At 45.6% G+C, this 27,915-nt stretch overlaps 3 protein-coding genes across 3 annotated transcripts in view; 1 reads left to right on the top strand and 2 right to left on the bottom strand.

Moving 5' to 3' along the window:
* slc25a11 (solute carrier family 25 member 11) lies at window positions 1-25,368 on the bottom strand. Its single transcript, XM_079295271.1, has 9 exons — window positions 25,175-25,368; window positions 16,709-16,861; window positions 12,633-12,750; window positions 12,461-12,549; window positions 11,311-11,401; window positions 11,117-11,207; window positions 4,888-4,987; window positions 778-829; window positions 1-660 (listed from the first exon to the last, which is right to left on the bottom strand). The coding sequence occupies exons 1-9, from the start codon at window positions 25,237-25,239 to the stop codon at window positions 505-507; spliced, it is 915 nt and encodes a 304-aa protein (XP_079151397.1). The 5' UTR covers window positions 25,240-25,368; the 3' UTR covers window positions 1-504.
* A 764-nt stretch (window positions 25,369-26,132) lies between these two features.
* Window positions 26,133-27,476, bottom strand: trappc1 (trafficking protein particle complex subunit 1). Its single transcript, XM_079295217.1, has 5 exons — window positions 27,431-27,476; window positions 27,138-27,236; window positions 26,970-27,040; window positions 26,479-26,617; window positions 26,133-26,337 (listed from the first exon to the last, which is right to left on the bottom strand). Exons 2-5 carry the CDS (start codon window positions 27,234-27,236, stop codon window positions 26,209-26,211), a joined length of 438 nt encoding a protein of 145 aa, XP_079151343.1. The 5' UTR covers window positions 27,431-27,476; the 3' UTR covers window positions 26,133-26,208.
* A 187-nt stretch (window positions 27,477-27,663) lies between these two features.
* psmb6 (proteasome 20S subunit beta 6) overlaps window positions 27,664-27,915 on the top strand; it is a 3,066-nt gene continuing 2,814 nt past the window's right edge. Inside the window, exon 1 of the mRNA XM_079295216.1 lies at window positions 27,664-27,797. Within this exon, the coding sequence (XP_079151342.1) occupies window positions 27,702-27,797 (96 nt within the window). The 5' untranslated portion in view covers window positions 27,664-27,701. The remainder of the gene's footprint in view (window positions 27,798-27,915) is intronic.

Below are 27,915 nucleotides of genomic sequence, written 5' to 3'. Positions count from 1 at the left end.
TGAGGCTCACTGTTTATTCTTTCTCTGGCTGTAACCATGGTTACAAGGGCTCACACATTTACAATAAGACTTATTATTATTGACATCACCAATGATGCTTGAACTACATTTATTCTACATTCTTTACAAAAAGAACTTCAAACACGGAGTGTGTGTGTGTGTGTACATCTTTGTGAGGACAGTTTTAGTGTCAGACCTTCAGTCAGTGTCAGTCTGAATCCTCGAAGGTCTGTTTTGTGAGGATTCAGACCTGGTTTAGGGACCCGGGTCAGGTTTTTCTTTGTGATGGGTTACGGGCCAGGCAATGCATGATATAAATGAGAGTCCCCACACAGTGACAAGTACAAGGATGTGTGTGTGTTTAGCTTCAAGGAACAGTCCACCATGTGAACAGAAGAAACAGCAGTGGGACTGTTCCTTTAAATCCTCCAGCTGTGAGGTCAGAGACATGATGAGGTTTGTGCTGCAGTCCTCTGTGTGTGTGTGTGTGTGTGTGTGTGTGTGTTAGCCCTGCAGGAAGTGGGTCTTGTAGAAGCGGTTCATCTGTTCGAGGAAGATGAAGGTGAGGACGGTGTGGGGACCGAGGCGGGCGTAGTACGGAGTGAACCCTTTCCACAGAGAGAAGAATCCCTCGTTTCTCACGACCCGCATCAAGACCTCCTGATGGACCGAGACAGGAAGCGGGTCAGAACTCATTTCAAAATAAAGTTCATGTGTGTACATGTATGAACTGTTTTCGTTGGGATTGGGCCTTTTAGTAAAGTTAAGCAGACTCACCAAACCGTTTTTATACTCGGGTTTACCGTCGATCATCCTCATGTTCTGGATCCTGAGAGACAAACAGGAAGTTAGTCTAGAGTCTCACCTGGTCTTAACGTTAGTCTAGGGTCTCACCTGGTCTTAACGTTAGTCTAGGGTCTCACCTGGTCTTGACGTTAGTCTAGAGTCTCACCTGGTCTTGACGTTAGTCTAGAGTCTCACCTGGTCTTGACGTTAGTCTAGAGTCTCACCTGGTCTTGACGTTAGTCTAGAGTCTCACCTGGTCTTGACGTTAGTCTAGAGTCTCACCTGGTGTTGACGTTAGTCTAGAGTCTCACCTGGTCTTGACGTTAGTCTAGAGTCTCACCTGGTCTTGACGTCAGTCTAGAGTCTCACCTGGTCTTAACGTCAGTCTAGAGTCTCACCTGGTCTTGACGTCAGTCTAGAGTCTCACCTGGTCTTGACGTCAGTCTAGAGTCTCACCTGGTCTTGACGTTAGTCTAGAGTCTCACCTGGTCTTGACGTTAGTCTAGAGTCTCACCTGGTCTTGACGTTAGTCTAGAGTCTCACCTGGTCTTAACGTTAGTCTGGAGTCTCACCTGGTCTTGACGTTAGTCTAGAGTCTCACCTGGTCTTGACGTTAGTCTAGAGTCTCACCTGGTCTTAACGTTAGTCTGGAGTCTCACCTGGTCTTGACGTTAGTCTAGAGTCTCACCTGGTCGTGACGTTAGTCTAGAGCAGGGGTGTCAAACTCATTTTCACTCTGGGGCCACATCAGCATCACGGTCGCCCTCAAAGGGCCGGTTGTAAATGTAAGACAGTGTAAATGTAACTACGGTACTCCTAACATAGTTAGTTTAGTTTCCCGGGATATCTGTGACTTCCACAACACGTACTTCCAGTTGTGTGATTTCTCCTCCGCCATTGTTTCCTGTTGCTGGTGCAAAATGCATTCTGGGATATTTGGCTGTCCCAAGTACAGACAAGTCACCTCCGATGCATCCCGGGTAAAATGGGCAGAGCGAGCCACATCCGGGCATTAGGGCCGTGCTTGGCTCGATGTGAACTTTGAATTGGAACAGTACTTTGGCTGAGACTGATGACGTTTCAGTACAGAGAAGTACGCATGTTGAGAAACTTGTTGGAAATCCTCTTTATGGGCTGTTGCATCTCCTGTCCACCTGTTGTGATAGTTTTAATGTCGGCACACAGACAACATGCCATCTCATCACTTCGACTTTCTATCTCATAATTTCGACCATGGGGATATTTTTATTTTCACATCTAACTTTAAATTTTTGTAAAAAAAAAAAAAAAAAAATGATTATTATTTTTTTTTTGCTGGCGGATTCGTGGGCCACATAAAATGACGTGGTGGGCCGGGTCCGGCCCGCGGGCCGTATGTTTGACACCCCTGGTCTAGAGTCTCACCTGGTCTTGACGTTAGTCTAGAGTCTCACCTGGTCGTGACGTTAGTCTAGAGTCTCACCTGGTCTTGACGTTAGTCTAGAGTCTCACCTGGTCTTAACGTTAGTCTGGAGTCTCACCTGGTCTTGACGTTAGTCTAGAGTCTCACCTGGTCGTGACGTTAGTCTAGAGTCTCACCTGGTCTTGACGTTAGTCTAGAGTCTCACCTGGTCGTGACGTTAGTCTAGAGTCTCACCTGGTCTTAACGTTAGTCTGGAGTCTCACCTGGTCTTGACGTTAGTCTAGAGTCTCACCTGGTCGTGACGTTAGTCTAGAGTCTCACCTGGTCTTGACGTTAGTCTAGAGTCTCACCTGGTCGTGACGTTAGTCTAGAGTCTCACCTGGTCGTGACGTTAGTCTAGAGTCTCACCTGGTCTTGACGTTAGTCTAGAGTCTCACCTGGTCTTAACATTAGTCTAGAGTCTCACCTGGTCTTAACGTTAGTCTAGAGTCTCACCTGGTCTTGACGTTAGTCTAGAGTCTCACCTGGTCTTAACATTAGTCTAGAGTCTCACCTGGTCTTGACGTTAGTCTAGAGTCTCACCTGGTCGTGACGTTAGTCTAGAGTCTCACCTGGTCTTGACGTTAGTCTAGAGTCTCACCTGGTCTTGACGTTAGTCTGGAGTCTCACCTGGTCTTGACGTTAGTCTAGAGTCTCACCTGGTCGTGACGTTAGTCTAGAGTCTCACCTGGTCTTAACGTTAGTCTAGGGTCTCACCTGGTCTTAACGTTAGTCTAGGGTCTCACCTGGTCTTGACGTTAGTCTAGAGTCTCACCTGGTCTTGACGTTAGTCTAGAGTCTCACCTGGTCGTGACGTTAGTCTAGAGTCTCACCTGGTCTTAACGTTAGTCTGGAGTCTCACCTGGTCTTGACGTTAGTCTAGAGTCTCACCTGGTCGTGACGTTAGTCTAGAGTCTCACCTGGTCTTGACGTTAGTCTAGAGTCTCACCTGGTCGTGACGTTAGTCTAGAGTCTCACCTGGTCGTGACGTTAGTCTAGAGTCTCACCTGGTCTTGACGTTAGTCTAGAGTCTCACCTGGTCTTAACATTAGTCTAGAGTCTCACCTGGTCTTAACGTTAGTCTAGAGTCTCACCTGGTCTTGACGTTAGTCTAGAGTCTCACCTGGTCTTAACATTAGTCTAGAGTCTCACCTGGTCTTGACGTTAGTCTAGAGTCTCACCTGGTCGTGACGTTAGTCTAGAGTCTCACCTGGTCTTGACGTTAGTCTAGAGTCTCACCTGGTCTTGACGTTAGTCTGGAGTCTCACCTGGTCTTGACGTTAGTCTAGAGTCTCACCTGGTCGTGACGTTAGTCTAGAGTCTCACCTGGTCTTAACGTTAGTCTAGGGTCTCACCTGGTCTTAACGTTAGTCTAGGGTCTCACCTGGTCTTGACGTTAGTCTAGAGTCTCACCTGGTCTTGACGTTAGTCTAGAGTCTCACCTGGTCTTGACGTTAGTCTAGAGTCTCACCTGGTCTTGACGTTAGTCTAGAGTCTCACCTGGTCTTGACGTTAGTCTAGAGTCTCACCTGGTCTTGACGTTAGTCTAGAGTCTCACCTGGTCTTGACGTTAGTCTAGAGTCTCACCTGGTGTTGACGTTAGTCTAGAGTCTCACCTGGTCTTGACGTTAGTCTAGAGTCTCACCTGGTCTTGACGTCAGTCTAGAGTCTCACCTGGTCTTAACGTCAGTCTAGAGTCTCACCTGGTCTTGACGTCAGTCTAGAGTCTCACCTGGTCTTGACGTCAGTCTAGAGTCTCACCTGGTCTTGACGTTAGTCTAGAGTCTCACCTGGTCTTGACGTCAGTCTAGAGTCTCACCTGGTCTTAACGTCAGTCTAGAGTCTCACCTGGTCTTGACGTCAGTCTAGAGTCTCACCTGGTCTTGACGTCAGTCTAGAGTCTCACCTGGTCGTGACGTTAGTCTAGAGTCTCACCTGGTCTTGACGTTAGTCTAGAGTCTCACCTGGTCTTGACGTTAGTCTGGAGTCTCACCTGGTCTTGACGTTAGTCTAGAGTCTCACCTGGTCGTGACGTTAGTCTAGAGTCTCACCTGGTCTTAACGTTAGTCTAGGGTCTCACCTGGTCTTAACGTTAGTCTAGGGTCTCACCTGGTCTTGACGTTAGTCTAGAGTCTCACCTGGTCTTGACGTTAGTCTAGAGTCTCACCTGGTCGTGACGTTAGTCTAGAGTCTCACCTGGTCTTAACGTTAGTCTGGAGTCTCACCTGGTCTTGACGTTAGTCTAGAGTCTCACCTGGTCTTAACATTAGTCTAGAGTCTCACCTGGTCTTGACGTTAGTCTAGAGTCTCACCTGGTCGTGACGTTAGTCTAGAGTCTCACCTGGTCGTGACGTTAGTCTAGAGTCTCACCTGGTCTTGACGTTAGTCTAGAGTCTCACCTGGTCTTAACATTAGTCTAGAGTCTCACCTGGTCTTAACGTTAGTCTAGAGTCTCACCTGGTCGTGACGTTAGTCTAGAGTCTCACCTGGTCTTGACGTTAGTCTAGAGTCTCACCTGGTCTTAACGTTAGTCTAGAGTCTCACCTGGTCTTGACGTTAGTCTAGAGTCTCACCTGGTCTTAACATTAGTCTAGAGTCTCACCTGGTCTTAACGTTAGTCTAGAGTCTCACCTGGTCTTAACATTAGTCTAGAGTCTCACCTGGTCTTAACGATGTCCACGGGCATCGATGCTGCCGTGGTAACCAGACCACTGATCATACTGGCACAGAAGTGACACAGAATATCGTCCCCGAAATACCCTGAAAACACACAAAGTACACATTACAGTTCATGTTTAAGAGTCCGGTTTATGTTTTTGTGTGTACTTACTGTGTTTAATATGTACATGAGTCCAGTGTATGTATAAGTACTGTGTACAGTGTGTATATTGTGTACATGTATAAGTACTGTGTATATTGTGTATACTGTGTGTACTGTGTACCTGAGTCCTGTATAAGTACTGTGTATATTGTGTATACTGTGTATATTGTGTACCTGAGTCCTGTACATGTATAAATACTGTGTATACTGTGTATGTTGTGTATATTGTGTACCTGAGTCCTGTAGATGGATAAGTACTGTGTATATTGTGTACATGTATAAATACTGTGTATATTGTGTACATGTTGTGGCAGCCGGAGGGGCAACCTCAGAGGAGAAGTGGTAGAGGGACGATATTGCCGGACATGGAGGCGGAGCCCCATGTCAGGGAGTGGAAAAGAGCGCCAAACCACCATCAGCCCAAACAAGCAACACCTGAGGAGGAGAGCCGAGGGAGCGACCACACCCTATCGGAGGAGGAGGAGGGGACTATAAAAGGGCCCCGGACACAGGAAACTAGGAGAGAGTAGGAGTGGAAAGAGACGGAGACACAGCAAACGCATTGGAGACAACTGGCTTACCCCTTGATCACCCTGGAACGTCTGACTACCCGCCCGGCTCCCGACCCCTGCCTGTACGACTACCCTGCTCCTGCCCGCGCCCTGGACCGTATGAGGAATACCCGTTGTGCACCGAACCGTGGAAGTGAACCCCGACCATCCCTCTGGAAAGCGGACAGTGTATTGTTGAGTGTCTATCCTACCTCTATCCACTCTCTATCTTCAGTAAAAACCTCACTTGCACCATTTATCTACCGACTGGTTGTGTTTATTGGTCCGTGTTGTCGTGAAACCCCCTTGCCACCCCGGGGGCTGTCACAATTTGGTGGAGAATGTGGGCACAGTCCGGTTCTGGCAACACTGACCGATAGACCGACCAACCCAGTAAGCATGGCCACCCCGGTGCCATTTCAAGAGCTGCTCGCGGGGCTAATCGCTAGCAACCAGGAAACCCAAAAACGCCACGAACAAGCCATGCAAGTACAAATGCAAATCCTCCAAGCACAGCAGCAACAACAATACCAACAGCAAGTACACATGGAGCAGTATATGGCGGTACAAACCGAACGCGCGGAGGCGATGCAAAGCGACATCAAGGGCATGTTACAGACACAACAGGAGCAACGTACCGTGGAGAAAGCCAACCCAGCGCGCTTCCTTCTCAAGCAGACGGCAGCTGACGATGTGGAAATATTTTTTCAGATATTCCAGACAACGGCACTCCGGGAAAAATGGCCAGAAGAGCACTGGGCTGAGTTGATAGCCCCCTTTTTGATCAACGAAACGCAAGTAACGTATCAGGACTTAGAGCGCGCTGGAAAAGTTGACTTCCGGGTGTTGAAAGCGGAAGCGTTACAGCGATGCGGGGTCACGCTGGTACTAAAGGCACAACGATTTCATGAATGGACATATGACACCTCCCTTTCTCCGCGAGCCCAGATGCATGAGATCAAGAGGATTACGACGGCCTGGCTGCACGCAGAGCCCACCGAGGTGTCGCCCACCGATCGTGTCGTCATGGACAAATTCCTCAGATCCCTCCCGTATGAGGCAAAAAAATTGGCCGGCCAGAGAAACCCCCGCAACCTCGAGGAACTGGTAGAGATCATGGAGGGTTACCACGCAGCACAAGCGTTAGTGCGTGGGGGAAGAAACCCGAAAGTGGAGGGGTCCACCCGCAAAGAAAAGATGAGAACGGAGGAAACTACCTATGTGTCTCCCTCCTTTCCCCCAGGCTTTCCCCGACGTCGGCCGGCGGGTGGACCGGAAGAGAGGAGGTGCTACCACTGCGGCGAGATCGGGCACATCGCCTGGGAATGTCCTCACCACCAGGACGCACCCATGCCCACGGCCAGTGAGGGGAGTCGCCCATGCGGACTGATTACCGGATGCTGGGCCACTCACGAGGACCTCATGCCCCTCACCCCGGTCAAAGTAAACGGCCGCGACGCCTCCGCGATGGTGGATTCCGGGAGCGCGATTACCTTGGTGAGACCTACGTTTGCTCAGTACCCGCTCCTAACCGGCACCCGAGCGGTCACGTGCATCCATGGGGAGACCCGCGAATACCCCACCACCGCCCTCGAAATATACACGACGAGGGGTAGATACGTCGGCACTGCAGGAGTAGTGGAAGGACTCCCCGTAGAGGTGCTGGTCGGCCGAGACCTGCCCGTGTTCCAGGAGCTGTGGCGCAGCCTGGTGGTGAAACCAGGTACGACCCCTCACCGAAAGTCCAAGAAGAAAGCCATCTGTGGGCTGGGGGAGGAGATCTCCACCGATCCCCTATCAGAAGGAGTCGCCAGTGCCGTGGCCCGGGCGTTGGTGGAGGCCACCCAACCCAACCCCGAGGACGTATATGCCACAGCCGTCGAGAACGACGGACCCTCCAGCCCCAGTGAGCCCGAAGGAGAGGCGCCACCCATCCCCGAGGAGGCAGATACCCCCTCCCTCGAAGAAGAGGAGCTGGCCGGGCTGTTCCCCCAGGACCCGGAGGAGCCCATCTTACCCGGGCCCCTCACAGGGAGGTTTGGGACGGCCCAGTTGGAGGACCCCAACCTAGCCCACGCCCTTCGGCAGGTGGCCGCCGTAGACGGACGACCACTGGACGGGGTAAGAGACCTCCCTCCCACACATTTCTCCATTTATAACGGGCTCCTCTACCAGGTAGTAATAAAGGACGGGGCCCCCCTCAGGTTGTTACTGGTACCACGTCCTTTCATACCCTCTGTCCTCCAGTTAGCCCACTCCCATATCTTAGGTGCCCATCTAGGAGTGGAGAAAACCCTGGAAAGGGTGAGGGCCAGGTTCCACTGGCCCGGAATAAAAAAAGCCGTGGAGGATTACTGCCGGAGCTGCCCCGAATGTCAACAAGTGGCCCCACAACCCCATCACAGAAACCCGCTGGTGCCCCTGCCGATCATCACCGTCCCCTTCAGCAGGATCGGGATGGACCTAGTGGGGCCCCTACCCAAGACCAACCGGGGACACAGGTACATCCTGGTGATAGTGGATTACGCCACCCGGTATCCCGAAGCCATCCCCCTACGCTCTATGGCCACCAAGGGCATTGCAAGGGAGCTGGTGATGTTGTTTTCCAGGGTCGGAATACCGGAGGAGATTCTCACCGACCAAGGAACCCCGTTCATGTCTAGGATCATGAAGGATCTGTGTGGCATGCTGAAGGTGACCCAACTGAGGACGTCGGTGTATCACCCCCAAACGGACGGACTAGTAGAACGATTCAACCAGACACTGAAGAAAATGTTGAAAAAAACCATGGACCAGGACGGGAAGAATTGGGACCAACTGCTACCCTTCCTGATGTTCTCCATCAGAGAGGTGCCCCAGGCATCTACCGGATTCTCGCCCTTCGAGCTCCTGTACGGTCGACGACCCCGGGGGCTACTCGACCTGGCCAAAGAAGCCTGGGAACACCAACCCTCCCCCTACCGCACCATGGTGGACCACGTCGAGGAGATGAGGGTGAGGATGGCATCCCTCTGGCCCATCGTCCGAGAACACATGGCCGAGGCACAGGCGGCCCAAGCCCGCGTGTACAACCGGGGAACCCAACCCCGAGTGTTTAACCCAGGGGATCGGGTGTTGGTCCTGGTACCCACGGCGGAATGTAAGTTTCTAGCCCGATGGAGGGGGCCGTATGAAGTAATGGAGAAATTGGGGCCGGTAAACTACCGAGTCCGGCAACCAGGTCGGAGGCACCCGACGAAGGTTTATCATGTGAACCTGCTCAAGAAATGGGTGCGTAGGGATGCCATGCTCTGTTTCTCTCTCTCTACCCTCCCAGGAAAAACGGAGCCAGTCGAGGTACCCGTGGGAGAAGAGTTGACCCCCCGGCAGAAGCAGGACGTCCGGGAAATGGTGGATCGGTTCCGGGACGTGTTCTCCCCGGACCCCGGATACACCACACTGGTGCAACACCGGATAATCACCGAGCCCGGGAAGAAGGTGAAGCTAAGGCCGTACCGCATCCCCGAAGCCCGCCGGGGGGCGATAGAGAGGGAGGTACAGAGTATGCTGGAGGCCGACATCATCGAACCCTCGACGAGCGAGTGGTGCAGCCCTATAGTGTTGGTTCCGAAACCCGATGGCTCGGTCAGGTTCTGCAATGACTTTAGGCAGCTCAACGCCATCTCAAAATTCGATGCCTACCCGATGCCCCGGGTGGACGAGATGATAGAGCGCATCGGGAGGGCCAGATACATCACCACCCTCGACTTGACTAAAGGCTACTGGCAAGTGGCAGTAGCCCCCGAAGACAGGGAAAAAACGGCCTTCACTACGCCCATGGGACTGTACCACTATAAGAGGCTGCCGTTCGGTCTCCACGGAGCCCCCCCCACGTACCAGAGACTGATGGACCAGGTACTACGTCCCCATCGAGAATACGCGGCAGCCTATCTGGACGACATCGTCGTGCACGGGGAGGAATGGGGGGCTCACCTCCAAAGACTGGAAGCCGTCCTGAAAGCTCTGCGAGGGGCGGGGCTGACAGCCAACCCCAAGAAATGTCGCCTCGGCCTCCGGGAAGCTGACTACCTGGGGTACACCATCGGCCGCGGCTGCGTCAAGCCCCAGGTAGGGAAAGTCGAGGCGATCCGGGAATGGCCCCGCCCCCGCACAAAGAAACAGGTACGAGCATTCATTGGGCTAGCTAGCTACTATCGACGGTTTGTTCCCCAGTTCTCTGCTCTTGCAGCACCCCTGACGGACCTAACAAAAAACCGGCTGCCAGATCGGATCGTATGGACGGCAGAGACCGAGGACGCCTTCGAGAAGCTGAAGGAAGTACTCTGTTCTGAACCAGTGCTGGTGACCCCGGACTTTACGCAACCATTGGTGGTACAGACAGATGCCTCCGAGACCGGGGTGGGTGCCGTCCTGTCCCAGCTGAGGGATGGAGAGGAGCACCCGATCACATACGTAAGCAGAAAATTATTACCGAGAGAAACGAGATACGCCACGGTCGAGAAGGAATGTTTGGCCATCAAATGGGCTCTGGGGGAGTTGAAATATTATCTGCTGGGACGACACTTTACCCTGGTCACGGACCACGCCCCCCTGGTATGGATGTCCCGTTCAAAAGACAATAACGCCCGGGTCACACGCTGGTTTTTATCCCTTCAACCATATGCTTTCTCTGTTGTCCACAGATCCGGGGCCGCTCATGGAAACGCGGACGCCCTGTCTAGACGGGACGCCCTAGGTTCCTGGAGCAGTCCTCCCCCCAGGTCGGATTTAAGGGGGGGGGTATGTGGCAGCCGGAGGGGCAACCTCAGAGGAGAAGTGGTAGAGGGACGATATTGCCGGACATGGAGGCGGAGCCCCATGTCAGGGAGTGGAAAAGAGCGCCAAACCACCATCAGCCCAAACAAGCAACACCTGAGGAGGAGAGCCGAGGGAGCGACCACACCCTATCGGAGGAGGAGGAGGGGACTATAAAAGGGCCCCGGACACAGGAAACTAGGAGAGAGTAGGAGTGGAAAGAGACGGAGACACAGCAAACGCATTGGAGACAACTGGCTTACCCCTTGATCACCCTGGAACGTCTGACTACCCGCCCGGCTCCCGACCCCTGCCTGTACGACTACCCTGCTCCTGCCCGCGCCCTGGACCGTATGAGGAATACCCGTTGTGCACCGAACCGTGGAAGTGAACCCCGACCATCCCTCTGGAAAGCGGACAGTGTATTGTTGAGTGTCTATCCTACCTCTATCCACTCTCTATCTTCAGTAAAAACCTCACTTGCACCATTTATCTACCGACTGGTTGTGTTTATTGGTCCGTGTTGTCGTGAAACCCCCTTGCCACCCCGGGGGCTGTCACAATGTATAAATACTGTGTATATTGTGTATGCTGTGTACCTGAGTCCTGTATACGTACTGTGTGTACTGTTTGGACTGTGTGTACTGTGTACCTGAGTCCTGTATAAGTACTGTGTATACTGTGTGTACTGTGTGTACTGTGTGTACTGTGTGTACTGTGTACCTGAGTCCTGTAGGGCCTGTTTGGCCTGAGAGTATGAGGCCAGCTGAGCTGCGTTCACCACCACTGCTCGAGCCATCGTAGGAATACAACCCTAATACACAAGTACACAAATACACAGTGGTACAGAGTGAAGAGTACCTGTTGTACGACCAGAAGAAAAGGTTGATGTCTGAGTAAAGTCTGATGGAGCTCACCCTCCACATGGTGGTGACGCCTTCTTCTCTGGTGATTCTTGCCAGAGCGTTAAAAACATTACTGTAACCTCTCTGCTGCTCTGCAGGGAGACTGGAGACAGACAGGGAGGGGACAGGGAGAGACAGGGAGGGGGGGGGGGACAGACAGGGAGGGGGAGAGAGAGAGTGAGGGGGAGAGACAGAGAGAGAGACAGAGAGAGCGAGAGAGAGGGAGAGAGTGAGGGGGAGAGACAGAGAGAGAGACAGAGAGAGCGAGAGAGAGGGAGAGAGTGAGGGGGAGAGACAGAGAAAGAGACAGAGAGAGAGGGAGAGAGTGAGGGGGAGAGACAGAGAAAGAGACAGAGAGAGAGAGAGAGAGAGCGAGAGAGAGTGAGGGGGAGAGACAGAGAGAGAGACAGAGAGAGCGAGAGAGAGGGAGAGAGTGAGGGGGAGAGACAGAGAGAGAGACAGAGAGAGCGAGAGAGAGGGAGAGAGAGTGAGGGGGAGAGACAGAGAGAGAGACAGAGAGAGCGAGAGAGAGGGAGAGAGTGAGGGGGAGAGACAGAGAAAGAGACAGAGAGAGAGGGAGAGAGTGAGGGGGAGAGACAGAGAAAGAGACAGAGAGAGAGAGAGAGAGAGCGAGAGAGAGTGAGGGGGAGAGACAGAGAGAGAGACAGAGAGAGCGAGAGAGAGGGAGAGAGTGAGGGGGAGAGACAGAGAGAGAGACAGAGAGAGCGAGAGAGAGGGAGAGAGAGTGAGGGGGAGAGACAGAGAGAGAGACAGAGAGAGCGAGAGAGAGGGAGAGAGTGAGGGGGAGAGACAGAGAAAGAGACAGAGAGAGAGGGAGAGAGTGAGGGGGAGAGACAGAGAAAGAGACAGAGAGAGAGAGAGAGAGAGCGAGAGAGAGTGAGGGGGAGAGACAGAGAGAGAGACAGAGAGAGAGAGAGAGAGAGCGAGAGAGAGCGAGAGACAGTTTATTCCTCAGAATGAAACTTCATGGTGTTATTCCTCAGTTCAACAGTTGTTGTGTTGTGTGAAAAACAACAGAGCATCTTCATCATCTTCATCATCATCATGTGACCTGGGTTCATGTCGTCATGTGATCAACACTGGATGTGGTGTTTACTCCAGCCTGGTGGATTGTCTGTCTGTGTGTCTCAGCCCGTCTCACCGTCCATCCGCCGTCATCCTGATGAGAGCGACCTCTGCTGGCGTCCCCACAAAGGCTCCCGTCGCTCCGGCCGTCATACCGATCAGAGCCTGTAGGAGGAGCCAGAGTCAGAGTGAAAGCAGTGGAAGGGCAGCTGGAGGCTCCGCCCTGAAAACAGACAGCGCTCCGGTACCTTGAGGAGGAAGTTGGGCGGTCGTCCGTCGTCTCCGGTCATCTTCTCAAACAGGACGGTGTAGATCCCGAGACGGGTCGTCGTGTAGGTCGCCTGACGCAGCAGACCAGCTGAGAGACTGAGGAAACAAAAAGCATGTGATCAATGTGATCAATCACCTGTGGTACAGACGACGAGACGAAGGACGAGACGAAGGACGAGACGAAGGACGAGACGAAGGACGAGACGAAGGACGAGACAGACGAGACGAAGGACGAGACAGACGAGACGAAGTACGAGACAGACGAGACGAAGGACGAGACGAAGGACGAGACGAAGGACGAGATGAAGGACGAGACGAAGGACGAGACGAAGTACGAGACGAAGTACTCGATGAAGTAGTATATAACGTGTGGTACAGAGGACGAGATGAAGGACGAGACGAAGGACGAGACGAAGTACGAGACGAAGGACGAGACGAAGGACGAGACGAAGGACGAGACGAAGGACGAGACGAAGGACGAGACGAAGGACGAGACGAAGTACTAGACGAAGGACGAGACGAAGGACGAGACGAAGGACGAGACGAAGGACGAGACGAAGGACGAGACGAAGGACGAGACGAAGGACGAGACGAAGTACTAGACGAAGGACGAGACGAAGGACGAGACGAAGTAGTATATAACGTGTGGTACAGAGGACGAGATGAAGGACGAGACGAAGGACGAGACGAAGGACGAGACGAAGTAGTAGACGAAGGACGAGACGAAGGACGAGACGAAGGACGAGACGAAGGACGAGACGAAGTACGAGACGAAGGACGAGACGAAGGACGAGACGAAGTACGAGACGAAGGACGAGACGAAGGACGAGACGAAGGACGAGACGAAGGACGAGACGAAGTACTCGCTGAAGTAGTATATAACGTGTGGTACAGAGGACGAGATGAAGGACGAGACGAAGGACGAGATGAAGGACGAGATGAAGTACTCGACGAAGGGCGAGACGAAGTACGAGACGAAGGACGAGACAGACGAGACGAAGTACGAGATGAAGGACGAGACGAAGGACGAGACGAAGGATGAGACGAAGGACTAGACGAAGGACTAGACGAAGGACGAGACGAAGGACGAGACGAAGGACGAGACGAAGGACGAGACGAAGTACGAGACGAAGGACGAGACGAAGGACGAGACGAAGGACGAGACGAAGGACGAGACGAAGGACGAGACGAAGGACGAGACGAAGGACGAGACGAAGTACGAGACGAAGTACGAGACGAAGGACGAGACGAAGGACGAGACGAAGTACGAGACGAAGGACGAGACGAAGGACGAGACGAAGGACGAGACGAAGGACGAGACGAAGGACGAGACGAAGGACGAGACGAAGGACGAGACGAAGGACGAGACGAAGTACTCGCTGAAGTAGTATATAACGTGTGGTACAGAGGACGAGATGAAGGACGAGACGAAGGACGAGATGAAGGACGAGATGAAGTACTCGACGAAGGGCGAGACGAAGTACGAGACGAAGGACGAGACAGACGAGACGAAGTACGAGATGAAGTACGAGACGAAGGACGAGACGAAGGATGAGACGAAGGACTAGACGAAGGACGAGACGAAGGACGAGACGAAGTACGAGACGAAGGACGAGACGAAGGACGAGACGAAGGACGAGACGAAGGACGAGACGAAGGACGAGACGAAGGACGAGACGAAGGACGAGACGAAGGACGAGACGAAGGACGAGACGAAGTACTCGATGAAGTAGTATATAACGTGTGGTACAGAGGACGAGATGAAGGACGAGACGAAGGACGAGATGAAGGACGAGATGAAGTACTAGACGAAGGATGAGACGAAGTACGAGACGGACGAGACGAAGTACGAGATGAAGTACGAGACGAAGGACGAGACGAAGGACGAGACGAAGGACGAGACGAAGTAGTATATAACGTGTGGTACAGAGGACGAGACGAAGGACGAGACGAAGGACGAGACGGACGAGACAAAGTAGTATATAACGTGTGGTACAGAGGACGAGACGAAGGACGAGACGAAGGACGAGACGAAGGACGAGACGGACGAGACAAAGTAGTATCTAACGTGTGGCACGAAGGACGAGACGAAGGACGAGATGAAGTAGTATATAACGTGTGGTACAGAGGACGAGATGAAGGACGAGACGAAGGACGAGACGAAGGACGAGATGAAGGACGAGACGAAGGACGAGACGAAGTACGAGACGAAGGACGAGACGAAGGACGAGACGAAGTAGTATATAACGTGTGGTACAGAGGACGAGACGAAGGACGAGACGAAGGACGAGACGGACGAGACAAAGTAGTATATAACGTGTGGTACAGAGGACGAGACGAAGGACGAGACGAAGGACGAGACGAAGGACGAGACGGACGAGACAAAGTAGTATCTAACGTGTGGCACGAAGGACGAGACGAAGGACGAGATGAAGTAGTATATAACGTGTGGTACAGAGTACGAGACGAAGTACTCGATGAAGTAGTATATAACGTGTGGTACAGAGGACGAGATGAAGGACGAGACGAAGTACGAGACGAAGGACGAGACAGACGAGACGAAGTACGAGACAGACGAGACGAAGGACGAGACGAAGGACGAGACGAAGTACGAGACGAAGGACGAGACGAAGGACGAGACAGACGAGACGAAGTACGAGACAGACGAGACGAAGGACGAGACGAAGGACGAGACGAAGGACGAGACGAAGGACGAGACGAAGGACGAGATGAAGTACTAGACGAAGGACGAGACGAAGTACGAGACGGACGAGACGAAGTACGAGATGAAGTACGAGACGAAGGACGAGACGAAGGACGAGACGAAGTAGTATATAACGTGTGGTACAGAGGACGAGATGAAGTACTAGACGAAGGAGGAGACGAAGGACGAGACAGACGAGACGAAGTACGAGACGAAGGACGAGACGAAGGACGAGACAGACGAGACGAAGTACGAGACAGACGAGACGAAGGACGAGACGAAGGACGAGACGAAGGACGAGACGAAGGACGAGACGAAGGACGAGATGAAGTACTAGACGAAGGACGAGACGAAGTACGAGACGGACGAGACGAAGTACGAGATGAAGTACGAGACGAAGGACGAGACGAAGGACGAGACGAAGTAGTATATAACGTGTGGTACAGAGGACGAGACGAAGGACGAGACGAAGGACGAGACGAAGTACGAGACGAAGGACGAGACGAAGGACGAGATGAAGGACGAGGCGAAGGACGAGACAAAGTAGTATCTAACGTGTGGCACGAAGGACGAGACGAAGGACGAGACGAAGGACGAGACGAAGGACGAGATGAAGTACTAGATGAAGTAGTGTATGAAGTAAGAGGTACCCGGTGTAGATGCCTCCCACTCCCTCGTTCTTCAGGATGGAGAACAGAGCGTATAGAGTACTAGATGAAGTACTAGATGAGGTACTATATGAAGTACCAGATGAAGTACTAGATGAAGTAGTGTGTGAAGTAAGAGGTACCCGGTGTAGATGCCTCCCACTCCCTCGTTCTTCAGGATGGAGAACAGCGCGTATAGAGTACTAGATGAAGTACTAGATGAGGTACTATATGAAGTACCAGATGAAGTACTAGATGAAGTAGTGTGTGAAGTAAGAGGTACCCGGTGTAGATGCCTCCCACTCCCTCGTTCTTCAGGATGGAGAACAGAGCGTATAGAGTACTAGATGAAGTACTAGATGAGGTACTATATGAAGTACCAGATGAAGTACTAGATGAAGTAGTGTGTGAAGTAAGAGGTACCCGGTGTAGATGCCTCCCACTCCCTCGTTCTTCAGGATGGAGAACAGCGCGTATAGAGTACTAGATGAAGTACTAGATGAGGTACTATATGAAGTACCAGATGAAGTACTAGATGAAGTAGTGTGTGAAGTAAGAGGTACCCGGTGTAGATGCCTCCCACTCCCTCGTTCTTCAGGATGGAGAACAGAGCGTATAGAGTACTAGATGAAGTACTAGATGAGGTACTATATGAAGTACCAGATGAAGTACTAGATGAAGTAGTGTGTGAATTAAGAGGTACCCGGTGTAGATGCCTCCCACTCCCTCGTTCTTCAGGATGGAGAACAGTGCGTGGAAGCTCGTCTTGTACTCTCGAGCCGTCGTTCCCTGACCGCTCAGCTGCATCCTGTTCTTCACCAGGTCCAACGGCTGAACAAAGACGGTCGCACCCATTCTGGACACACAGACAGGTACAGAGAGAGAGAGACAGGTACAGAGAGAGAGACAGAGAGAGAGAGAGAGAGAGAGAGACGGGTACAGAGAGGTACAGAGAGAGAGAGACAGGTACACAGAGAGACAGACAGTTAGACAGAGAGAGAGACAGGTACACAGAGAGACAGACAGGTAGACAGAGAGAGAGACAGAGAGAGAGAGAGAGAGAGAGACAGAGAGAGAGACAGAGAGAGACAGAGAGACGGGTACAGAGAGGTACAGAGAGAGAGAGACAGGTACACAGAGAGACAGACAGTTAGACAGAGAGAGAGACAGGTACACAGAGAGACAGACAGGTAGACAGAGAGAGAGAGAGAGACAGAGAGAGAGACAGACAGGTACAGAGAGAGAGAGACTATATATGACTCCGCTTATATATGACTCCGCTATAATACATTATATTATATATGACTCCGCTATAATACATTATATTATATATGACTCCGCTATAATACATTATATTATATATGACTCCGCTATAACACATTATATTATATTTGACTCCGCTATAATACATTATATTATATATGACTCCGCTATAATACATTATATTATATTTGACTCCGCTATAATACATTATATTACATATGACTACGCTATAATACATTATATTATATATGACTCCGCTATAATACATTATATTATATATGACTCCGCTATAATACATTATATTATATATGACTCCGCTATAATACATTATATTATATATGACTCCGCTATAATACATTATATTATATATGACTCCGCTATAATACATTATATTATATATGACTCCGCTATAATACATTATATTATATATGACTCCGCTATAATACATTATATTATATATGACTCCGCTATAATACATTATATTATATATGACTCCGCTATAATACATTATATTATATTTGACTCCGCTATAATACATTATATTATATATGACTCCGCTATAATACATTATATTATATATGACTCCGCTATAATACATTATATTATATTTGACTCCGCTATAATACATTATATTATATATGACTCCGCTATAATACATTATATTATATATGACTACGCTATAATACATTATATTATATATGACTCCGCTATAATACATTATATTATATATGACTCCGCTATAATACATTATATTATATTTGACTCCGCTATAATACATTATATTATATATGACTCCGCTATAATACATTATATTATATATGACTACGCTATAATACATTATATTATATATGACTCCGCTATAATACATTATATTATATATGACTACGCTATAATACATTATATTATATATGACTCCGCTATAATACATTATATTATATATGACTCCGCTATAATACATTATATTATATATGACTCCGCTATAATACATTATATTACATATGACTCCGCTATAATACATTATATTACATATGACTCCGCTATAATACATTATATTACATATGACTCCGCTATAATACATTATATTACATATGACTACGCTATAATACATTATATTATATATGACTCCGCTATAATACATTATATTATATATGACTCCGCTATAATACATTATATTATATTTGACTCCGCTATAATACATTATATTATATATGACTCCGCTATAATACATTATATTATATATGACTCCGCTATAATACATTATATTATATATGACTCCGCTATAATACATTATATTATATATGACTACGCTATAATACATTATATTACATATGACTCCGCTATAATACATTATATTATATATGACTCCGCTATAATACATTATATTATATTTGACTCCGCTATAACACATTATATTATATATGACTCCGCTATAATACATTATATTATATATGACTACGCTATAATACATTATATTACATATGACTCCGCTATAATACATTATATTATATATGACTCCGCTATAATACATTATATTATATTTGACTCCGCTATAATACATTATATTATATATGACTACGCTATAATACATTATATTATATATGACTCCGCTATAATACATTATATTATATATGACTCCGCTATAATACATTATATTATATTTGACTCCGCTATAATACATTATATTATATATGACTACGCTATAATACATTATATTATATATGACTCCGCTATAATACATTATATTATATATGACTCCGCTATAATACATTATATTATATATGACTACGCTATAATACATTATATTATATATGACTCCGCTATAATACATTATATTACATATGACTCCGCTATAATACATTATATTACATATGACTACGCTATAATACATTATATTATATATGACTCCGCTATAATACATTATATTATATATGACTCCGCTATAATACATTATATTATATATGACTCCGCTATAATACATTATATTATATATGACTCCGCTATAATACATTATATTATATATGACTACGCTATAATACATTATATTACATATGACTCCGCTATAATACATTATATTATATATGACTCCGCTATAATACATTATATTATATTTGACTCCGCTATAACACATTATATTATATATGACTCCGCTATAATACATTATATTATATATGACTCCGCTATAATACATTATATTATATATGACTCCGCTATAATACATTATATTATATTTGACTCCGCTATAATACATTATATTATATATGACTCCGCTATAATACATTATATTATATTTGACTCCGCTATAATACATTATATTATATATGACTCCGCTATAATACATTATATTATATATGACTCCGCTATAATACATTATATTATATATGACTCCGCTATAATACATTATATTATATATGACTCCGCTATAACACATTATATTATATATGACTCCGCTATAATACATTATATTATATATGACTCCGCTATAATACATTATATTATATATGACTCCGCTATAACACATTATATTATATATGACTACGCTATAATACATTATATTACATATGACTCCGCTATAATACATTATATTATATATGACTCCGCTATAACACATTATATTATATATGACTACGCTATAATACATTATATTACATATGACTCCGCTATAATACATTATATTATATTTGACTCCGCTATAATACATTATATTATATATGACTCCGCTATAATACATTATATTATATATGACTACGCTATAATACATTATATTATATATGACTCCGCTATAATACATTATATTATATATGACTACGCTATAATACATTATATTATATATGACTACGCTATAATACATTATATTATATATGACTCCGCTATAATACATTATATTATATATGACTCCGCTATAATACATTATATTATATATGACTCCGCTATAATACATTATATTATATATGACTCCGCTATAATACATTATATTATATATGACTCCGCTATAATACATTATATTATATATGACTACGCTATAATACATTATATTACATATGACTCCGCTATAATACATTATATTATATATGACTCCGCTATAATACATTATATTATATTTGACTCCGCTATAACACATTATATTATATATGACTCCGCTATAATACATTATATTATATATGACTCCGCTATAATACATTATATTATATATGACTCCGCTATAATACATTATATTATATTTGACTCCGCTATAATACATTATATTATATTTGACTCCGCTATAATACATTATATTATATATGACTCCGCTATAATACATTATATTATATATGACTCCGCTATAATACATTATATTATATATGACTCCGCTATAATACATTATATTATATATGACTCCGCTATAATACATTATATTATATATGACTCCGCTATAACACATTATATTATATATGACTACGCTATAATACATTATATTACATATGACTCCGCTATAATACATTATATTATATATGACTCCGCTATAATACATTATATTATATTTGACTCCGCTATAACACATTATATTATATATGACTCCGCTATAATACATTATATTATATATGACTCCGCTATAACACATTATATTATATATGACTCCGCTATAATACATTATATTATATATGACTCCGCTATAATACATTATATTATATATGACTCCGCTATAATACATTATATTATATATGACTCCGCTATAATACATTATATTATATTTGACTCCGCTATAATACATTATATTATATATGACTCCGCTATAATACATTATATTATATATGACTCCGCTATAATACATTATATTATATATGACTCCGCTATAATACATTATATTATATATGACTCCGCTATAATACATTATATTATATATGACTCCGCTATAATACATTATATTATATATGACTCCGCTATAATACATTATATTATATATGACTACGCTATAATACATTATATTATATATGACTCCGCTATAATACATTATATTATATATGACTCCGCTATAATACATTATATTATATATGACTCCGCTATAATACATTATATTATATATGACTCCGCTATAATACATTATATTATATATGACTCCGCTATAATACATTATATTATATATGACTCCGCTATAATACATTATATTATATATGACTCCGCTATAATACATTATATTATATTTGACTCCGCTATAATACATTATATTATATATGACTCCGCTATAATACATTATATTATATATGACTCCGCTATAACACATTATATTATATATGACTCCGCTATAATACATTATATTATATTTGACTCCGCTATAATACATTATATTATATATGACTCCGCTATAATACATTATATTATATATGACTCCGCTATAATACATTATATTATATATGACTCCGCTATAATACATTATATTATATATGACTCCGCTATAATACATTATATTATATATGACTCCGCTATAATACATTATATTATATATGACTCCGCTATAATACATTATATTATATTTGACTCCGCTATAATACATTATATTATATATGACTCCGCTATAATACATTATATTATATTTGACTCCGCTATAATACATTATATTATATATGACTCCGCTATAATACATTATATTATATTTGACTCCGCTATAATACATTATATTATATATGACTCCGCTATAATACATTATATTATATATGACTCCGCTATAATACATTATATTATATTTGACTCCGCTATAATACATTATATTATATATGACTCCGCTATAATACATTATATTATATATGACTCCGCTATAATACATTATATTATATTTGACTCCGCTATAACACATTATATTATATATGACTACGCTATAATACATTATATTATATATGACTCCGCTATAATACATTATATTATATATGACTCAGCTATAATACATTATATTATATATGACTCCGCTATAATACATTATATTATATTTGACTCCGCTATAATACATTATATTATATATGACTCAGCTATAATACATTATATTATATATGACTCCGCTATAATACATTATATTATATATGACTCCGCTATAATACATTATATTATGTTACTCGTATTCTAACAACAATAAATACTTTAACTTCTCTTTTTATGGGAAATATTCAAATTTGCAGTGGAACGCAGCAACTAGTGCTGATGATGAATTCATGTGATTATTGAGTTGACAGACTCAGAGGACATCCACACGGCGTCTCAGCATCGTTTGAGAATTCATCTGCATCCACGCGGCCACCTTCGAAAGCAGATATCACGTGACCGTCGCGTGACCGTCGGCGAGCGTCGCGTGACCGTCGGCGTGCTCTGGGCATGCGCGTGACGGTGTAAACAGGAAGTGGATTCGTTGCTTCGTTTAAAAAATAGGACAGAGTAATAAAGACAACACGGTCAGCAGCGCCTGTAATCAGTCGTCCATGTTGAGTTAACCTGGTAGTCGATCGGTAATCAAGGCTGTTGTTTGTGAGCTTCCGGGTAACGGTCACGTGATAGACGTGTGACGAATCAGGGAAGGACACGTCATGACTGCTAACAACCAATCAAGTAGAGAACGTGGGTGTGGGCGTCATCGTTTCCAAACTTATCCGGTTTCGACCGTCCAAACGACAACGCAACCCGGAGATTTCAAACTCCTCCGTTTACGGTGCTCTAAACCTCCGGCGATGTGTGGACGCTCAGTGTGAACCTAGCAAAACATGAGTTTATAAACAAAAACGGAGTAATGTGGACTCAGTGGAGGTTAATCTAGACTTAAAGTCTCTTTAACGTTTTAATCAGTCAAACAATAAACTAAGATTACAACAAATAAATGTCTTCATATCTTAATATCAAAAACATATCAGTTAGTCGTCAGTTAGCCGGTCAGTTAGCCAGACAGCTAGCGCCAGACAGCTAGCGCCAGACAGCTAGCGCCAGACAGCTAGCGCCCGACAGCTGACGCCAGACAGCTAGCGCCCGACAGCTAGCGCCAGACAGCTAGCGCCCGACAGCTAGCGCCAGACAGCTAGCGCCAGACAGCTAGCGCCAGACAGCTAGCGCCCGACAGCTAGCGCCAGACAGCTAGCGCCCGACAGCTAGCGCCAGACAGCTAGCGCCAGACAGCTAGCGCCCGACAGCTAGCGCCCGACAGCTAGCGCCAGACAGCTAGCGCCCGACAGCTAGCGCCAGACAGCTAGCGCCAGACAGCTAGCGCCAGACAGCTAGCGCCCGACAGCTAGCACCCGACAGCTAGCGCCCGACAGCTAGCCGCCGGGTACTACATCTCAGAGGTACATGTTGTACTTTATACTGTACTACATCTCACAGGTACATAGTGTACTTTATACTGTACTACATCTCAGAGGTACATAGCGTACTTTATACTGTACTACATCTCAGAGGTACATAGCGTACTTTATACTGTACTACATCTCAGAGGTACATGGTGTACTTTATACTGTACTACATCTCACAGGTACATAGTGTACTTTATACTGTACTACATCTCAGAGGTACATAGCGTACTTTATACTGTACTACATCTCAGAGGTACATGGTGTACTTTATACTGTACTACATCTCACAGGTACATGGTGTACTTTATACTGTACTACATCTCACAGGTACCTAGCGTACTTTATACTGTACTACATCTCAGAGGTACATAGCGTACTTTATACTGTACTACATCTCACAGGTACATAGCGTACTTTATACTGTACTACATCTCAGAGGTACATAGCGTACTTTATACTGTACTACATCTCACAGGTACATAGTGTACTTTATACTGTACTACATCTCAGAGGTACATAGCGTACTTTATACTGTACTACATCTCACAGGTACATAGTGTACTTTATACTGTACTACATCTCAGAGGTACATAGCGTACTTTATACTGTACTACATCTCAGAGGTACATGGTGTACTTTATACTGTACTACATCTCACAGGTACATGGTGTACTTTATACTGTACTACATCTCACAGGTACATAGCGTACTTTATACTGTACTACATCTCAGAGGTACATAGCGTACTTTATACTGTACTACATCTCACAGGTAAATAGTGTACTTTATACTGTACTACATCTCACAGGTAAATAGTGTACTTTATACTGTACTACAGCTCACAGGTAAATAGTGTACTTTATACTGTACTACAGCTCACAGGTAAATAGTGTACTTTATACTGTACTACATCTCACAGGTACATAGTGTACTTTATACTGTACTACATCTCACAGGTACATAGTGTACTTTATACTGTACTACAGCTCACAGGTAAATAGTGTACTTTATACTGTACTACATCTCACAGGTACATAGTGTACTTTATACTGTACTACATCTCACAGGTACATAGTGTACTTTATACTGTACTACATCTCAGAGGTACATAGTGTACTTTATACTGTACTACATCTCACAGGTACATAGTGTACTTTATACTGTACTACATCTCACAGGTAAATAGTGTACTTTATACTGTACTACATCTCACAGGTAAATAGCGTACTTTATACTGTACTACATCTCACAGGTAAATAGCGTACTTTATACTGTACTACAATGTAATATTTGAGTAATACTTGAAATGCAGGACTTTAACTCAAAGTGGAGCATTCCCACAGTGTTTGATTAGTACTTTTACTGAATTAGAGGATATGACATCATAGTTAACGTCACTGTCAATTAACTAACGTCGGGTCAAAGGTTCACAGACAGTAGTTGTTAGCTCTCCTGTTAGCAGTTGTTAGCTCTCCTGTTAGCAGTTGTTAGCTCTCCTGTTAGCAGTTGTTAGCTCTCCTGTTAGCAGTTGTTAGCTCTCCTGTTAGCTTCCCCTGACTGCTAACTGACATTAGCACTTTAGCATGTGAGCTAGCAGCAGCACCTACCCGGCCAAGCCCCCGAACAGGAACTTGATGGCCTTCGGAGAGGTCTTCGGCTTTGCTTCCGCCATGTTTAAAGAGTCCCCGGTCAGATTCCCGCTGCCTATCTGTCTGCCTCTCAGCCGGACGGAACCACCTGCTCTCTAAAGCTGCAGCGAGCAGGACCAAGGTGACTCTGTGCAGCGGGTCGGGCTCGGAGACAGCTGGCGGACCAATCAGGAAGCGAGAAGCACCAATCAGGAAGCGAGCACGACGTTTCACGAAGGTACACGAACCTTTGTTTTGATGCCTTCAGGGTCCCGTCGACCGCTCGTTAATCTGAGCACCAGCATGTAAACGCACATTGCAAAAGGATTAAATTTAAGGTTTTTGTAGAAATATGAAATAAACTAAAGCGTGTATACTGTCATTTTAACTGTAAATGTAGTTTTTGATGTTTATTTAGGAAAAGCTCACATATCAACTGTTTTTAAGTTCATATTTTTGTGATATAAATACTTGAATGAATGTTCTTTTTCAAGATTATTGAAATATAACATTCATAAAGTCATAGCCTTAACACATATATGCGTTTTTTTTAATTGCTTGTACAACAACGAACAATATGTAAAGTAAGAGTTATTTGTTGACTGACAGCAGAGTGGTAATATTTAGTAGCACTACCCTGAAGACTCACCTCTTCAAGAAGCACTACCCTGAGCCTTCACTCACCACTTACTGTATTCATACTGGTCTGTTTCTGTTCTTATGCTCTATAGGAGATGCACTTATGACAGTAGTTCTCTTGAATATGTTGAATCCACTTTTTGTAAGTCTTTGGATAAAAGCTAAATGACTGTCATGTAAAGGTTGTATAATAAAGAAGAGAGTGAGACCTCCCGTCGGTCTGATCGTTAGTGTAACACCTGCAGACGACCAGCAGGAGGCGACATGTTCTCTGTAATAAAGACAGAAGACAGCAGCATCGAGTTCACACATTTAATCTTAATGTTCACAATAAATACAACATCACTGAGTGAGTGAGTGTGTGTGCTCGTCTATCAGGCGGCGCGGGGACTGTAGAACGGGAGTCCTCTGATGAACGAGTCCAGTCGACTGCTGAACAACTCGCTGTCCAAACTGTGTCCCAACACACAGACAGGGTTCTTCACTATGTACTCCACATACAGCTGAGAGACAGACAGAGAGACAGACAGACAGAGAGACAGAGTAAGTCAGTCGTTAATAGCTATTAGTCAGTAGAAATATGTAAATCAAAGAAAACATGTAATATTTTGATTTGTGTGTGTGTGTGTGTGTGTGTCTCTTACGTTGCTGTAGATCTGCTGCAGTGTCTCTCTGGCATTGGGGACAGACAGGTCCGTGTTCATGATGAACCTCAGTCCACTGGGAGTCTCGTAGTAGTGAAGACGGTACTTACTGGTCTGAAAGGACAGGAAGCCCTCCTTCCTGAGGACAGACAGGCTGCTAAGGACCACAGACAGGCAGGCAGGGAGACAGGCTGGGAGGGAGACAGACAGGCAGGGAGGAAGACAGACAGGGGGGGAGACACACAGACAGGGAGGGAGACAGACAGGGAGGGAGACGGACAGACAGGCAGGGAGGGAGACAGACAGGGAGGGAGGGAGACAGACAGGCAGGGAGACGGACAGGCAGGGAGGGAGACAGACAGACAGGACAGACAGACAGGGAGGGAGGGAGACAGGCAGGGAGGGAGACAGGCAGGGAGGGAGGGAGACAGACAGACAGACAGGGAGGGAGGGAGACAGACAGGCAGACAGGCAGCTGTTGTGAAGGATACATGTCCAGAGGAGACATCTTACTGACGAAGGAGCGGATGGAGAAGAGCATCCCGTACATCAGCTTAAACTCCTGCAGACAGACAGGTGAACAGACAGACAGGTGAGCAGACAGACAGGTGAGCAGACAGACAGGTGAGCAGACAGACAGGTATTTCTCCGTGTCTCACCTCATCCTTGGAGATCCCGGCCTGCTTCTTGCGGTTCCACTCATTATAATACAGACAGCTGCCGTTACGGTCAAATATGTACAAGTTATGGACGGTCATCTGGAAGAGAACACACATATGATGTACGACAGGACGGTCAATAAATGAGCCGACACTAACGACTAAAAACATCAGTTAAATAAAACACGTTCGTTAAACATATTTAATAATTCATTAAAAGTCAAAAAATGCGTTGAAATAAGTATTTAAAGAGAGATTTAAGAGACATTTTAGGAAGCAGCCGCGGTGTTTACCTTATTTTCTGTTTCCGGTCGAGCTCAGGACCCCGGTGAAGAGGTGTCCGCTTACATGCCAGAACAAAACTGCTTTTTTGTGGACTTTTATATAAATTTACATTTTAATTATCGTGAAGAGACAGAAACACGTGTTGCAATCCAACTCGTTATTTAATGACACAGGATTATCTATGAAATATATTCTATCTATTATCTATCGGCGCCAAACGCGTAAATTACCCGCTCACTGTGACGTCACAGCTCACGCAACTAACAGACGAGAAACAAGATGGCGGCAGCAACAATGATGCCGTACTTCGGACAGCAGATGTCTTCTAAAACCGAACTGGTCCCGGACTGGACCAGCCAGGAAGTCAGCACCGGGGTGAGTACGGACCGGACCGAACCGGGTTCTGGTCCCGTAGAGAGTTTTAAAGCTGAAAGCAGCGGCTGAATGAGACAGCACTTCTCACTGCAGTGAAGCTAATGACGGCTAACCGTCC

The sequence above is a fragment of the Melanostigma gelatinosum genome, assembly GCF_949748355.1.
Source record: "Melanostigma gelatinosum genome assembly, chromosome: 23".
NCBI lineage: Eukaryota > Metazoa > Chordata > Actinopteri > Perciformes > Zoarcidae > Melanostigma > Melanostigma gelatinosum.
Note: the sequence above shows the minus strand (reverse complement) of the source record. Positions and strands in the feature narration are given on the sequence as shown.

Coding starts and splice junctions, on each gene's coding strand:
- slc25a11 (XM_079295271.1), bottom strand. CDS start 25,239: ATGGCGGAAGCAAAGCCGAAGACCTCTCCGAAGGCCATCAAGTTCCTG. Junction 12,550..12,632: donor CGCCCAACTTCCTCCTCAAG/GTACCGGAGCGC, acceptor CTCCTCCTACAG/GCTCTGATCGGTATGACGGC. Junction 11,208..11,310: donor GCGTCACCACCATGTGGAGG/GTGAGCTCCATC, acceptor CTTGTGTATTAG/GGTTGTATTCCTACGATGGC.
- trappc1 (XM_079295217.1), bottom strand. CDS start 27,236: ATGACCGTCCATAACTTGTACATATTTGACCGTAACGGCAGCTGTCTG. Junction 26,618..26,969: donor AAGATGTCTCCTCTGGACAT/GTATCCTTCACA, acceptor GTCTGTCCTCAG/GAAGGAGGGCTTCCTGTCCT. Junction 26,338..26,478: donor TGCAGCAGATCTACAGCAAC/GTAAGAGACACA, acceptor TCTGTCTCTCAG/CTGTATGTGGAGTACATAGT.